The 16,795-nt window shown below is 39.3% G+C and overlaps 1 protein-coding gene across 1 annotated transcript in view; it reads left to right on the forward strand.

Annotated features, from left to right (window-relative positions):
- The window catches only part of LOC124799730 (Fanconi anemia group I protein-like), a 278,348-nt gene that overhangs the window by 79,847 nt on the left and 181,706 nt on the right, over positions 1-16,795 (forward strand). The window contains exons 6-7 of the mRNA XM_047262946.1: positions 10,949-11,151; positions 13,680-13,816. Coding sequence (XP_047118902.1) covers positions 10,949-11,151; positions 13,680-13,816 — 340 coding nt within the window. The remainder of the gene's footprint in view (positions 1-10,948; positions 11,152-13,679; positions 13,817-16,795) is intronic.

Here is a 16,795-nt window from a genome sequence, read left to right on the forward strand (position 1 = left end):
CATCTGTAAATAGCACATGACCTACGAAATCCGGCTGCAACGCACATTGCTGCAACAACCACTGGCAGAAGTTCACGCGAAGAGGATAATCTGCCGGATTCAATGCTTGTACTTTTTGAAAATGGAAGGGGTGTAAGCGATTTTCATTTAACACTCTGCATACAGTCTGATGACTCACATGTACGTCACGCGCAACAGTTCTTGTGCTTGACTCGGGTCTATCAGCCACTATGTTCAAGATGCGTTCTTCCAGTCTTGGAGTGCGTACAGCTCTTAATCGACCGGCGTCATGTCTGTTGACGTCGAACGTACCTGTTTCACAAAGTTGACGATGTAACCGTTGAAAAATTCTATGATCCGGCATTCGTCGATTAGGATACTCCGCGCGATACATTCGTAACGCAGCTCTGGCGTTACCATTTGCACGGCCGTACATGTAATGCATGTCTGCTTTTTCTGCATACGTAAAGTCACCCATCGTCTACGGCAGCACAATTGTGAATGGCGCTTGTCCCTACTGCGATACATCATGTTCATCTACTGCCCTCTACCGGCAGTGACACCAACCGATCACTCCATTTCTCTTTCCCCTGTTTACGCCTCACCGCGTCACCTGCGACTATACATTCCTATACAATAAATCCTTGTTACAATGTCCTGTACCTACCATTAAAGTTTGTACCATGAATTCGGGACCACCCTGTATTGAGCAAGCAGTGAAGGAAACAAAAGAAAAGTTCGGAGTAGGTATTAAAATCCATGGAGAAGAATTAAAAACTTTGAGGTTTGCCGATGACATTGTAATACTGTCAGAGACAGCAAAGGACTTGGAAGAGCAGTTGAACGGAATGGACAGTGTCTTGAAAGGAGGGTATAAGGTGAACATCAACAAAGACACTTAATTGGGAAATGAAACACTTAAAGTAGTAAAGGAGTTTTGCTATTTGGGGATCAAAATAATGGATGATGGTCGAAGTAGAGAGGATATAAAATGTAGACTGGCAATGGCGAGGAAAGCGTTTCTGAAGAAGAGAAATTTGTTAACATCGAGTATTGATGTAAGTGTCAGGAAGTAGTTTCGGAAAGTATTTGTATGGAGTGCAGCCATGTATGGAAGTGAAACATGGACGATAAATAGTTTAGACAAGAAGAGAATAGAAGCTTTCGAAATGTGGTGCTACAGAAGAATGCTGAAGATTAGATGGGTAGATCACATAACTAATGAGGAGGTATTGAATAGAATTGGGGAGAAGAGAAGTTTGTGGCACAACTTGACTGGAAGAAGGGATCGTTTGGTAGGACATGTTCTGAGGCATCAAGGGATCACCAATTTGGTAATGGAGGGCAGCGTGGAGGATAAAAATCGTAGAGGGAGACAAAGAGATGAATACACTAAGCAGATTCAGAAGGATGTAGGCTGCAGTAGGTACGGGGAGATGAAGAAGCTTGCACAGGATAGAGCAGCATGGAGAGCTGCATCAAACCAGTTTCAGGACTGAAGACCACAACAACAACAACAACATTTATTATTCCACGAAACGGTTTTCAAACCTTTTCAGGTTCATCTTTAGATGGTTTCCTGGAAGCTACATCACAATTTTTAGCATAATGCTGGGTGCTGGGTTTCTGACAAGAAGGTGGAAGACACTTTAATATATCCCCCATGACTATCGTTTATCTGTTGATATGGATGCAAATTTATTTAAGCAGTTCATGGAATAATAAATAACTATTCAAAAAAGTGTTTGGTTGCAGTTTTATGTATTTACATTCAATTAACAGTCACAGGTTCAAAATATCTGTAATGGATAGGCTTAAGATTAAACTGAAATGTTTGTTTCATAATTTTTTTTTATTACAAGATTGTTGGAAAGTGAAAAAATTGTTGACTTGTAACGTCTTTCTCAAAGGTACCCAGCTTGCGTTGGAAAGAAGACACTCTTTGTATCAGATCACATATTAATTTCCCGTTTCCTTGTAACTCGGTACTGAGCACATTTAAATGTTTCAGTATGTCTTTCAGGAAAGCTACAGCAACCATACTGCATTCTTTTACTAGGAACTCCAAATGGTTTCTTGCTTCTTGTGAATTCCAAGTTTTGTAAGTAGGATGCTACTGCTTCTTTTATTTGCTAGAAACCTTAAGTTACTTGACCTTTACTTAGCCAATGAACATTGTTGCCTTTCAATGACAATATTGTTATTAGCAGTTCTTCCCTAAATTCCTTACTTTCAATATCCAGAAATCATATGAAAATGGACATTTGTTCTTCTTGAACAACGGTGCATGATTCATCTAGTGCAAAGTGTAGTGAGGGACTGCTGCAGAAGTTCGAGCAAACTACTTTCATTGTTAGTAGCCAAAATTTCGGTTCGTCTCGTATTACTTCTTGCTGACAATGGATTACCTTGCTGCAAAAAGTGCCACAGCATTTTTTTTTTATCATCCCGGACTCTGAAAATGGCTTCAGTTGTTTATTAAGTGTCCACACACACACACACACACACACACACACACACACACACACACACACACCATTGATTCTGCAGATTTTTCATACTTGCTTATAGAGTGAACTAGGAATGCTGTGCCCTTTCTTTTTTTTTTTTTTTTTTTTTTTTTTAAAAAAAAAAAAAAAAAGAAAAAGAAACTAAATATGGTACTGTACTGCTGATAAATTGTTTCATAGTGTCAGTTTAAATTGGCTCTTTTAGCAAGAGCAACAGTTCTGTTGCAAATGAGACAAACTATAACAGTTCCAGGCCTATCAGGCAGGATAAAACAATATTCTTCTGTCCACACAGTCAAAAACTTCCTATTTTCATTATGAATTTTATACTTTTTAGGATCCATATTGATGCAAAAGAAATATTATAAGATAAACTGCCTGGTGGCTTCCGTCTTGCGTTCTTTTTTTCAATGCTTGTCGGATGATTTTTCTGACATTCCGTGAGCACTAGTGGCCGGCATTGTCAAAACTTCACCCGTCTTTGCTGGTGGTGGACTGGAGGCAAGATCGCAGCTCCTGCGGATCCAGAGCATAGAATAGGCCTGAAGTATCCCCGCCTGTCGTAAAACTAAAAGGAGTCTCACACTTTTTGACCCATCAAGTTCAGGTCCCATTTTATGGTTTGACCTGCCACTTTCCAAATGCTACAGAAGTGCGGGCTCTAACAATACCACCACTTGCAAAGTAGGTTAGAAATCAGATTAACAATGTTGCTCATGCAGCATGTGTTCGCTTTACCAGGCAACAACAAAGTTATTGACTGTGGATGGTATCATCAGAATGGAAATAATGAAGTCACTGTAAAAAAGTTATTAATTTTGGCACTTGAATGGATTCCCACGTAGATTTCGTTGAAGTTGTTATGGCTCATCTTGTTGATTCTAGAGTGATTCCACTTTGACTGCTAGAAGGTCCAGATCTGTATTTTAGCAATATTTGAAGACCTAACAAATGCGTTTTTCAGGAAATTCTTAATGATCAAACAATCCCAGATCAAAACAATAGTATGGTAGAAATAATTTTTATTAAACTTCTTGTAAATTCACATATACTTCTTCTTAATTGTCACATCATCAAGAAAACAGTTTTGTATCAGTCTTCATATATTTAATTTCCACTTTAACCAAACACAAGACTTGACTGTTGTTTTACAAAGCGAAATAACAACTTAACTTCTGCAAAGTGAAACAAAGACTGCTCTGTGCGCATTCGTGCCAAAACAGTTACAAGTAGGTCAAAGATTATGACAGTCTCACAGAAATGAACACACACAAGTGATATTATCACTGTATTATATCGATACATTGGAATACCTTTACATTAATAAAATCAAATGTGAATATTGCCACAAAAATATGTCTGTTACTTCAGAGAAAAGTAGTAAGATATTACTGGTATCGAGAACTGGGTTGGAGTGCCGTAATGGTCACGTAAATAAAGAACTATATGGGAAAGGATGCCTCACATGGTGCCTGAGTTATCCGTAGTGCCCTTAGATTTGATCTCCTGAACCTCTTGTAATGGCTTTGCATCTCCATCTGCAATTCAACTATTTGAGCAAGGACACTTTCCAGGGTATGTCATCTTCTTCTGTTGTCTCCTGTCCTCTTTTGTTCCCATGATAGTATTGGATTTCTCTGCGCCCAATATCTGACACGATAGCCAGTCTGTTGTGGTGGGGCCGTCGTGTACCCATTTGGTGGTAGCCCCCTGACAACACAGAGATCACACTGTTGGTAGCTGATCTGTAAACTTCCCACATATGCCAAGGAGTAGATGCCTGTCTTCCTGGGGCATCAGGACTCCCGACAATGGCCATCATGCAAGGTGGCCTTTCCTGTGGCTGGGTGTCACCCGTTGGGAGAGCCCCTGATCAGAGTGGGTGGCATCATGGTGAATGACCCGCAGTGAAACGGACTAAGTCATCTCTTGCTGATGACCATACGGCGCCAGCAGTCTCTACGAAGACCAAGATAGAGTACAATGCTGACAGATATGACCCTAAATCATTTCCCTCCCTTGCTACACCATATGAAGCCTCAATTTTTTTGTTGAACATCTTGAGGATAAGTTTGGGGAAGTGACACCACCGTCCAAGATGAGAAGTGGCGCAGTCTTGATTCAGACAACATCCTCAGCCCAATCCTGGGCATTACTTGCTTCTGACCAGCTGGTTGATATTCCTGTTTCCATCAGTCCCCATAAAAACCTCAACATGGTCCAGGAGAATATTTTCCATTGTGCTCCTCTTGCAGGCTGACGATGAGCTCCGCGCCAATCTAGGACGGCGGCGTGTTCATTTCATCCGGTGCGTTTGCAGGGGTCTCAAAGACAACAGGGTTGCTATCGGTGCCTTCATCTTTGCCTTTGAGGGTGATTCATTGCCTGAAAGGTGATGGTTTACTGCTGTGACGTTAAACCATATGTCCCTCCCCCTATGCGGTGCTTTAAGTGCTGGAAATTTGGGCACATGTCTTCCCGCTGCACTCCCAACGCCACATGTCGAAACTGCGGACATCCACTGCATCGAGATACTCCCTGTGCGCCTCCTCCAACTCATATCAACTGTGGAGAGCAGCAATCCCCCTGCTTGCCAGAGTGCACAGTACTCCAAAAGGAGTGGAAAATCATGGAATGCAAGACCCTGGACCAGTTGACTTACCAAAAGGCTAAACGTAAATTTGAACGATTACACCCCGTTCGGTTGATGTCCACATACGCTGCAGCTACATTACCTTTGCCATCACAAGTACCACTCATACCACTGTGCCATGAACAGGCGGCCCTCTGGGCCTCCAGAATACATCTGCTCCCTTGGTGGTAGGGGGAACATCTCCTCCCCCCCCCCCCCCCCCCCCCCAAATGCAGGGGACATCGGTCCCTTCCCCCCCAGCCGGAGAAGCAACAGCCACCTCTGTGGCTGCTCTCGTGCAGAAGGGGTCCCTTGGGACCTTCTCTCCCAAGGTCTCCACTAATGCCACAGTGGACACTCGCCAGTGGCTAAAGGAGCCAAAAGCTGCTGGATGAAGAGCTTCATGGTCTTCATCTGTGCCTGAAGCTACTTTGGAGAAGTCCTCACAGCAAGCCCCTAAAGAGAAGTGAGAGGGCAAGCAAACAAAGAAGTCTGCTAAGAAAAAGGACCCTCCGGGGGCCCCAACACCACCATTCCCTTCCAATTCTGCACCTGCAACGAGGTAGAGATCTCAGCGTCCCCCAAAGACCTGGGTCTCATTGATGCCTCCTCCACAATAGGAATGGATACAAGTACTCAATCGGAGGCAGCAGGTGACCCTGAGATGTAACCTGCCTCCTTGCGTGCTTCACGCCTTCCCAGCCTCACGATAACGTCATCCTCCAGTGGAATTTCTGCGTTTTTTTCCACCACCTGGCTGAGCTACAGCAGCTGTTAAGCTTTACATATTTTTCATCCGGAAACAACTTTACCACTCGCTGTAGTGGAGACGTATCGATTCTTGGGACTGATTTTCGATGCCTGATTGATATGGCTTCCTCGTCTTAGTCAGCTGAAGTGGAAGTGCTGGTAGCACCCAATGCCCTTCGCTGCCTGAGCAACACCAGCTGGGGCGCAGATCGCTCTAAGCTGCTGGAGCTCTGCAGAGCCCTTGTACAATCCCAACTTGACTATGGGAGTCTGGTTTATGGTTTGGTGGCACCCTCAGCACTGCATTTACTCGACCCAGTGCATCACTGTGGCATCCGACTGGCAACAGGGGATTTTAGAACAAGAGCGGTGACTAGTGTCCTGGTGGAGACCGGAGTCCCTCCATCAAAGGTCAGGTGTGCACAACTGCTCGCCAGTTATGTTGCACACATTGTCGTTCTCCTGAGCATCTGAATTACTGTCTCCTTTTTCCATCCACGACAGTTCATCTCCCAAATCGGAGGCCCAGGTCAGGGCTTACAATTGTGGTTTGCGTCCGATCTCTTCTGTCTGAAGTGGAGTTCTTGCCTTTACCACCTATATTAAAGGTCCATACGTGTACATCTCCATGGTGCACACCTAGGCCGAAGCTTCGCCTGGACCTGTCATATGGTCCTAAGGACTCTGTTAACCCCGCGGCTCTCCACTGTCACTTCCTCTATATTCTTGACATGTACTGGGACCATGAAGTGGTTTACACTGGCGGCTCCATCGCTGATGGTCATGTTGGCTTGGTGTATGTACATGGAGGACATATTGAACAGCACTCCTTGTCAGATGGCTGCAGTGTTTTCACTGCAGAGCTGGCAGCCATTTCTCATGCTCTTGAGCGCATCCGCTCATGCCCTGGCCAGTCGTTTCTTCTCTGTACTGACTCCTTGAGCAGCCTACAAGCTATCGACAAGTGTTGCCCCCTGCCATCCTTTGGTAGTTACCATCCAGTAGTCCATCTATGCCCTGGGATGGTCTGGTCATTCTGTGATGTTTGTGTGGACCCCAAGCCACGTCAGAATCCCAGGAAATGAACTTGCTGACAGGCTGGCCAAATAGGCTACATGGAAACCACTTCTGGAAATCGGCATCCCTGTAACTGACCTGCGATCATTATTATGCCACAAGGTTTTTCAGCTTTGATAGACGGAATGGCATAATCTCAGTATGCACAACAAACAGCGTGCCCTTAAGGAGACTACAAATGTGTGGAAGACCTCCATGCAGGCTTCTCACAGGGACTCTGTGGTTCTCTGCCTGCTCCGCAGTGACTGCATGTGGTTAACACGACTACCTCCTCTGTCGCGAGGACCCACCTCGGTGTCACTGTGGCTCACAAATGACTGTAGTCCACATCTTGCTGGACTGCTCACTTTTAGCCCCTCTGTGATGGACTTTAAAACCTTACCAGCACCCTACCTTCGGTGTTGGGCGACGATGCCTCAACAGCAGATTTAGTTTTACATTTTATTTGTGTGGGGGTTTTAATCATACCATCTAAGGGTGAGCATTTAGCCTTCTCTTCTGCTCTCGCCGTTCTTTAATTACCTTTTCCAAAACACAGTTAAACAGTAATGGAGATAGTCCATCTTCCTGTCTAACACCAGTCTTTATTTCGAATGATTCAGAAATCTCTCCCATGAATTTAACTTTAGATCTAGTCTCAGTTAACGTTTCATTAATCCGTGTTAAGAGTTTAATTATCCAGCCCTTGTTCCTTTAAAATTTGGCAAAGAAATTCACAATCAACTGAGTCGTAAGCCTTTTTAAAATCCAGAAATGTACATACAATATTGTTAAGAGAAATTCTTTGGTGTCTGAGGATTAGTTTTAAAGCAAGAATTTGTTCCAGACAGGATCTGTTTGCTCTAAAGCTGCTTGGTATTCACAAATTTTAGGTTCTAGCTGTTCTTGGGATCAATCAAGCAAACACTGTGAGAGAATTTTGTATGTGACTGGGAGGAGAGAGATTCCTCGGTAATTATCAACATTGGTTCTATCCCCTTTTTTATGCAATGGATGAATTAGGGCAGTTTTCCAGTCCTCAGGTATTTTGTCAGTTTGCCAGTTATGTCCTGTTAGTTTAGTGATCTCTTTTATAGTGTTAGGGCCAGCTGATTTTAGTAATTCTGCGATTATACTGTCTTCTCTGGATGCTTTATTGTTTTTAATTCTCTTAATTTGTTTAGTTATTTCGATTTAGTCAGGTGCTTTAGAGTTAGGGTTGGTGTTATAATTTGCTGTGTTTGGAATTTATTCACTGGTTGGGCAGTTCAATAGTTTTTCAAAATAATTAGCAAGTACCTTAAGGTTTTCCTGGTCATTAAGAGCCAAACTGCCATTTTCATTTTTGAAGCAAAGTCTTTGAAGTTGGTAACCAGTTAGTTTTGTTTTGAATGTTTTATAAAAGTTTCTTGTATTGTTCTTTTGAAAATCTTTTTGGATTTCTAAAAATTGCGCATTTTTGTAGTTTCTTTTAGGCTGTCGGATTAATTTAGATGTTTCTTTTCTCACAGTTGGAAAGGTGGTGTTCTTTTCCTCAGTTTTGTTACTATTCCAGTTTTTGAATGCCTCGTGGCTAGACTTAACTGCCTTTTCACAATCTGCATTCCACCAAGGGTGTTTTTGTTTCTTTCGAAGCGGAATTAAATTTTGTGCTGTTTTGATGAACTTTTCTTTTAGGCTTTGCCAGTTATTGTCTTTTGTGCCAAGTTCACTTGTTAGACTTCGGGTTATTTTAGCAGTGTCAAATTTTGGGATAACATTTTTTGTTTTGTAGAGTTTCTGAGGCGGAAGTTTACTTTTATTGGCGTTAGATAATGGTCAGAATCAATATTAGACCCTTTCCTAACTTGGACATTTAAAATTTCTTTGTAGTTAGGGTATGAAATTGCTACATGCTCAATTTTAAATTCCCCAAAAAATGTATTGGGTGCCCGGTAGGTTTTTTTTGTTTTTTTTTCTTTAGAAGGGTTCTTTTTGAAATGTGTTGACATGATTTGAAGCTTAAAATTTTTGCATGTTTCAACAAGTCTTTGGTCATTTTGGTTTGTCCATTTATGCGCAGGAAATCCACCCACAGTTTTCTTATATTTTTTTCTCTTTACCTAATTAAGCATTAAAATTGCCCATTAAAATTTTAGCATGGTTTGAGGGAATTTTTGAGATGATGCTTTGTAATGTTTTCCAAGCTTCATTAACTTCATCAGGTTTTTTACGCTTATTCTAACTGACTGATATCTGGGCATTAATTAAAGTGTATGCTTTATTTGCATATGTAAGAGAAATTGTTATTAGTATATTATTAATGGGTTTTACCTCTGTTATTGAGTTTAAAATATTTTTGGAGACTGCAAAAGCAACTCCCAAGATGTCACACATAATTAAGTATTCTTTTATCAGCTTTACTTTTAAAGAGACAATAATTGCTGAAATCCATGATGTTATTGTCCGTCATTCGTATTCCTTGAAGTGGCAAAATTTGAACCTTCTCTTCTTTTAATGTATCTCCCAACTTATGTTTACCTGGTTGCAAAAGTGTTTGTATGTTGTGTTGCAAAAAATGTATTTGTTTTGGTTTAAAAGTTTGCCACAGGACTCAGACTTCCTCTGCTGAATCACATTGCATTTTAACCTGGCCGCCCCAGAATCCGAAAGACCAGTTACGCCAGTGATACCGGCAGTGGGTTGACCACCTGGGGTAATATTGTGATTATCAAAATGCTCCATGATTATTGTACCTGGAATCAGGTGGGGTTGAGTAGACTCATTGAGTGAACGCAGAATGTTAAGACTGGAAGGGTTAGATCCAGAATATGAATTTCAGCCGCACCACTGGTGAACAGACACTGACCACTTTGCTGCTTGCTGCAAGGCAGACGCAAAGTGGATTTGGTTTTGTTTTCTCAATTTTTTACCTATTATTATTATTATTATTATTATTATTATTATTATTATTATCTTTCCTTCCTCAGACGTTATGTCTGGTTAAAAATGGAAAGTGGCGTGGACCTTGATCAAGCATGACTTCCTTTTAACTGTACGGTATATGTTACATTGCATGTAGGAACTTTCGGGTAATTGAACATGTATCAATAATTACAGATTTCTGTAGTTTTATATATACATTTGGATGTAGCTGTATTGCGTTGATGTACTGGTGGATATTGTGTGGTACGACTCCTGTAGTTGATAGTATAATTGGTATAATGTCAACTTTATCCTGATGCCACATGTCTTTGACTTCCTCAGCCAGTTGGATGTATTTTTCAATTTTTTCTCCTGTTTTCTTCTGTATATTTGTTGTATTGGGTGTGGATGTTTCGATTAGTTGTGTTAATTTCTTCTTTTTATTGGTGAGTATGATGTCAGGTTTGTTATGTGGTGTTGTTTTATCTGTTACAATGGTTCTGTTCCAGTATAATTTGTATTCATCATTCTCCAGTACATTTTGTGGTGCATACTTGTATGTGGGAACGTGTTGTTTTATTAGTTTATGTGTATGGCAAGTTGTTGATGTATTATTTTTGCTACATTGTCATGTCATCTGGGGTATTCTGTATTTGCTAGTATTGTACATCCGCTTGTGATGTGATCTACTGTTTCTATTTGTTGTTTGCAAAGTCTGCATTTATCTGATGTGGTATTATTATTATTATTATTATTATTATTATTATTATTAGTGTGTTGTTATTATCACTATTTTAGTTTTTATACCTATGAAAGTATTGTCTTGTGAGCTGTCGGTAAGCATGCTAATCTGCAGTAACTTACATTGATCTGCCTATAATATAACATGCAAGGTTTTTAAATTTAAAAATAAAGAAAGGAAAAAAAATTCATTCACCGACTGAAGCCATTGAACAGAGTCATTCATCCATATACATTTGAACTAAAATATCATCACAAAATCATCTGAAATCTTAATTATATTCTTGTTGGTAGAAACTGAGTTAAGTTACACAGATTTTGAACTATATTTTATCTGAACATTTCAACTTTGTAGATGCAGTGGACATAAGAGATATTCAACGATCTGAAAGTACAGTGCTTTTCCATATCAGCCAGGCTGCTGCTGGTGGGCATTCTATTGTGAAAGAACTAATCAAGAGTCTGAAGAATGTACGCAATGCTCCAGAATTTGTGTTAAACCCATTTTTGGTAGCTGTTTTACTGTGTGTGTCTTCCATAAGTTCCTATGAAGACCAGGTAAAATTTTAATAAAACAGTACTATATAATGTTATTTAAGTATTATGCTTCATTAGCAGTTTCTACTTACTAAGTATGTATCTTATCGTAGTGCAATTATTGATAATTTTTTCGTGGCTAGTATATTCTTCCGAGAACATAAAATTGTATTTGTAATACAGTAGATGTTAGGTGTACTTTTTGGGCCATTTTCCAGTGTGGTGTTGGAGTGGTCCAACATTTTTATCCTAGGCGCTCAGCTTACAATTACAGATATCTGCTGAATACTTCAGGAAGATGACACAGTGATTGGATTCATATTTGGGAGAATAGTACTTCAGGTTACCACCCAGCCATCTTGAAGATGACTTCTGTAGTTACCCAGTTTCACACTAGTTGAATGCAAAGATTGTTCCTTCAAAAAGCCTATATCTGATTTTCTCCCTCATCCTTCTTTAACTAAGGATATTCTAGTTTAATAACCACTCTGTTGGCAATCACTAATCTTCCTTAAGCTGCGGAACAAAAACATTTCGCTTACAAGCATATCATGTTTATTGATATAAACTCCAAAATAGTATATGTTGCTTCACATTTCAGGTATATTCCACATATGATTGAAGACTAAGACATGCGTATGAAACTGCCAGAGCAGTGGTAACTGGAACAGCTTCTTATTAATTCATAGAAGGCTCCTTGGATGTAGATCATCTCTGTTGATGAAATGATAAGAGTGGTGTTTCATTTTCTGCACTATTTCTACACCTTGTTCTTCTTTTTGTTTCTTTTACCGGTATTTTTCATTCCAGAAGCAGTTCAGAAAGTCTTAGGTCTTTTTTCTGTTTCCGTATTGGTTGTCTTCTTTCTTAGTTTTGGTAGATGTCAAGTATTTAGTTTTCTTCTGTCTCACATGTCATATACTTTCATAGTTATTTATTTAGAAGTATTTTATAGAGTTTGAAGCCATATAGTTTTAATCCCCCACACACACAAAAATTAGGCTACGACAGTGAAACTTGGGGGTGTTGTTTGACCTGTAAACATTCACCATATATATATATATATATATATATATATATATATATATATATATATATATATATATGTCTGCTTGTGTCTGTATGTGTGGATGGATATGTGTGTGTGTGCGAGTGTATACCTGTCCTTTTTTCCCCCTAAGGTAAGTCTTTCCGCTCCCGGGATTGGAATGACTCCTTACCCTCTCCCTTAAAACCCACTTCCTTTCGTCTTCCCCTCTCCTTCCCTCTTTCCTGATGAGGCAACAGTTTGTTGCGAAAGCTTGAATCTTGTGTGTATGTTTGTGTTTGTTTGTGTGTCTATCGACCTGCCAGCGCTTTTGTTCGGTAAGTCACCTCATCTTTGTGGATGATTTGGAAAAGACTTCGTTGTAGAATTCCGCATTTTGTCTGTTCAGATCCGAGCGAGGTGGCGCAGTGGTTAGCACACTGGACTCGCATTCGGGAGGACGACGGTTCAATCCCGTCTCCGGCCATCCTGATTTAGGTTTTCCGTGATTTCCCTAAATCGCTTCAGGCAAATGCCGGGATGGTTCCTTTGAAAGGGCACGGCCGATTTCCTTCCCCATCCTTCCCTCACCCGAGCTTGCGCTCCGTCTCTAATGACCTTGTTGTCGATGGGACGTTAAACACTAATATCCTCCTCCTCCTCCTCCTCCTCTGTTCAGAAAATATTCCACTTTGAAAATTCTCATTATCGTACTGGAAATATCTACCATTCAATGGTTTCTTCATATAATGAAAGAGGAAGAAGTAGTACACTAGGTGCCATGGCAAGACATTATAGGGGGGTGGGCAAAATTTGATTGCCTAGAGAAGCAGCACACATGAGTGTGTCCTGTACAGAATGAGCTCGGTTGTTGCCCTCGAGAAAAATCACTCCTTGGACAACTTTCCATTATGTTTCATCTTGACAGCCTCCCATAAATTTGTCAGGACGTTTCGATAGTGTACTCCTGTGATGGTTTGTCCCCTTACAAACCATAACATTGCTGTCCCAGAAATAGACACAGCATCACCTTTCTTAATAATAGTTGCATCTTCACCTTTTCGAAGGTGATGAATCCACATTTCCATTACTTGATTTGCTCGTTTGTCTTGGGGTCTTAGTGATACACCCAGCACTTCTCCCTGAAGATTAGGAATTAAAGAAGTCATTTGGAGTGTCTTGACATAGTTGCAATGCTGAAGGCTTCAGTACCCGGAGATAACTGGCGATATGTGTGTGAGTTGTGCTTGTATTGATGAATGACTGTATCCAATAACTAATTCATTTACTAATTGTTCCCTCCCAGTTACACATAATTTGCATTTTTTGTCTCTTCAATAGTTCTCATATTTTGTTCAATATGAAGATAATGAACTTTCGTGGTATTAGTAGAATCTTTTTTTGATTTTGTTGTTATTTTTTTTTGCACATTTATGTGAAATGGTATTGTTGCGTAAGATGTCACATTTTTGTTGCAGATAATGTGTGAGCTACACTGATTATGTCTTTGTTGCTTTTGCAGGCTTTTGATATTTTGAAACTGGCAGTTATTCGTGCATCAACAGAAGAGGAGAAAAGGAACAGTTCAGCTTGGTTGAGAGACATTGTTCCAAAAGTATTAAGTATTCAGCTTGTTTTCACCAAAGTAATTGAAAGCAGGTATGTTACTGTGATCAAACTTTGTCATAAAGCATAAAACTTTAACTTTGCTGCTAAATTATATATACATCTCCGTTATGTATTGAAAGCTTTGTATTGTGCTAGCCAAGACTATAAATCTCATATTTGGATTCTGGATTTGCAGATCCCATTTAACACTGCAGGGACCAGTTTACCACATACAATTCATAACTGTCATTCCACAGTAATAATCAGTATTCTAATGTGAATTTTGGAAGTGTGTTTCATTTGCTGAACAACAGGTAATTTGCAAATATTAGTTGGGCTGTTCCGTGAACCTGGCCATTTGTTATGCCAAAAAACTTTGCACCCTAAAAAATCCAAATTTAGTTCTTGTCTTTGCCTACTGGGCATTGCTGTCAGTTGCACCAAGACATCGCTGTAGCAGCAAAAGTTTCATGTCTAGACAGTGTCTATTTTTAGCACAGTGTATCAATGCTGCAGCAACTGTATCCACCATTAGGAAATTATAATACTGTACTTCCATAAAATTGTTGACCACATAAGATAGCAATAGTCATGATACATCTGTAGTAAACTGTGTGTGTGTGTGTGTGTGTGTGTGTGTGTGTGTGTGTGTGTGTTTTGATGGGAGGAGGACGGAGGGGGGATTGTTCAGGTACCCAGACGCAAACGTGCTACCTTTGCTATTACAGTTCACAACTCTTATCAACAATCGCAGCTGCAACTCATTTTACAGGTTATACAAAAATATTTATAGCCTGCAACTATAGATGTTGTTATTTGATATTTAACTATAATAAATTGTATGAAACACAATGGGCTTCTGATAAATCATTATTGTGCGTGAGTTCAACCCTGTGTTGCTCAATCCAGTATGGCATCCCCCAAGTACTGTTCGTGACGTAATACTGATGTTGGATCTTATTGGCCATGTTCTTCTCCACAAGACAAAAATCCAAGTTGACAGATTTTTCATGTCATATTTCACAGTGTTGCGGCACATGAAATTCCACATTGTAACATCACTAAATTTTGCCCATTAATGCTTTCACATCTCAGGAAAAGATGCCTTTAATCTTAACATTTATGGTACACTTTAGAACTGGGCACACAATTTATGGTGGTATGTAAACAATAACAGTTTGAATTTGAGATTATCACTGAAGAATTGTGACTACATTTTAATCACACAGGAGTTATCTAAATAAGTGTTTCCTTTCAATTACACCACAGGGTGGGTGCTAGAAGAAAAATTTTTGTAATAAAAGGTTCCAAGGTTCATTAAATATTGACTGTCAGTTACCTTTATTTTGTACTATATAATGACATTCATGTGCACATTGTTGTGACTATAATGATCATTACTGAAATTACTATAATGAGCAACAAAAGAGAGAAAAGATTTGCAGCAACTTGTCACTATTTAGGTTTTTCAGATTTATGTTATTACCTTCTACTGAATTCAGGTGTTTTTCACCAGTTTGTGCTACATTTACTACTTTGAAGATAAATAGAAGACATAGTGTTTAGTCTTCTCCTTTATTCTTATAAGCATGGCGTTGGGTATCTTAGTAGAATGGATTGTAGAGCTTGTATGTCTTACACACATGTGGTTACAATACAGTGCATTCTGTCAAGGTATCAGTAACCACAATAAGAAGATATTGAATAAGAGAGCAAATTTGGTGGCTCTAATTTAACAGTGTAAATCTAGATGTGCACCTTTTGTATATGTGTGCAAGACAGCAGAAACTGGCATTAGGTAATAAATTTGAATATGTAAATAGGGACAATTTCCTGCAAATCCTTCCTCAGTAATGTAAACTACATTCACGATGTTAATAATTCATTGTGAGGAAATTGATTTGGATATCACAGCATGACACAAACTTCAGCAATTTGTCCAACAAGCTAAAAGGATGGTTGTAATTAGTTTTTACCTAAATAAAAGGAATTAAAGAGGTAAATCTTTTTTTTTTTTTTTAAATAGTCATGTAGGTTTATACAGAAGTAGAGACCGATTGTTACACAATATTTCGGAGATTGCATTTCAGATTAGATTAACTGTATTCACTCTTCTTGAGAATGTTTCCCTCAGAACCTTCCAGCAAAATCTCTAAGAATTTATGATTATGTAAGACTGTACAGCCAAAAATATATAATATTATTTAAGTGCAAGTGCAGAAGTGCAGATTTTACAGCGATGCAAAAGATGAATATTTTGTGGCCAAATCAAGGTGATGAACTAAACAGATGTAACTGCAAAAAATACCAATTCAGTCTATGAAAATGGAGTTGTAGCTGTGAAACAAATCGGGCTAAAATAGAAAAATAAGCTATTGTGACTGAAGGCAGCATCTTACTAAGAAAAATATTTGTACCTATTGCATCAGATAATGATATTGAAATTGGTGCAATGATCAAGAACCTAAAGCATCATTTACTACTTACAGGAATCCATCACAAAGAGGAGAACAGCTTCAGAATATAGTTTGTTATAAACTTCAGAGATTGTAGAAACCATGTTAAATACAGTAATGTTGTGTTTTTTTCTTGTAATGTATATCAGATGACAAAGTACATAAACTTAAATGCAACAAAAAACAGTGTTTTTTGAATGGTAATTGACTCTTACTAACAGCAACATTAAATCTCTTGCAATTAACTCATATAAAATTAAGTTAGACAGTGAAAATCTCCAGGGAATAATTTGAGTTATTTATGGCACTACTAACATACTTTGATTTTTTTCTGTAGAGTGAAATATTTTCAGTGATTCGTACACACAATCAAATTTTGAATAACGGCAAACTTAAATTACAGCCAACATGATTTCACAACGGTACTGTAACTCAAACAGCAATAAATGAAGGAGTTACACAGTTACCAATAAACGAATCAAGACCTTTGTGAATATGGCAGTAGAACTAACACGCATTAGACATGATGGAAAACTAGTTAGAGACAAATACAACTGCAGTGTTCTCTTCCTGC

Source organism: Schistocerca piceifrons, chromosome 1 (genome assembly GCF_021461385.2).
Source record: "Schistocerca piceifrons isolate TAMUIC-IGC-003096 chromosome 1, iqSchPice1.1, whole genome shotgun sequence".
NCBI lineage: Eukaryota > Metazoa > Arthropoda > Insecta > Orthoptera > Acrididae > Schistocerca > Schistocerca piceifrons.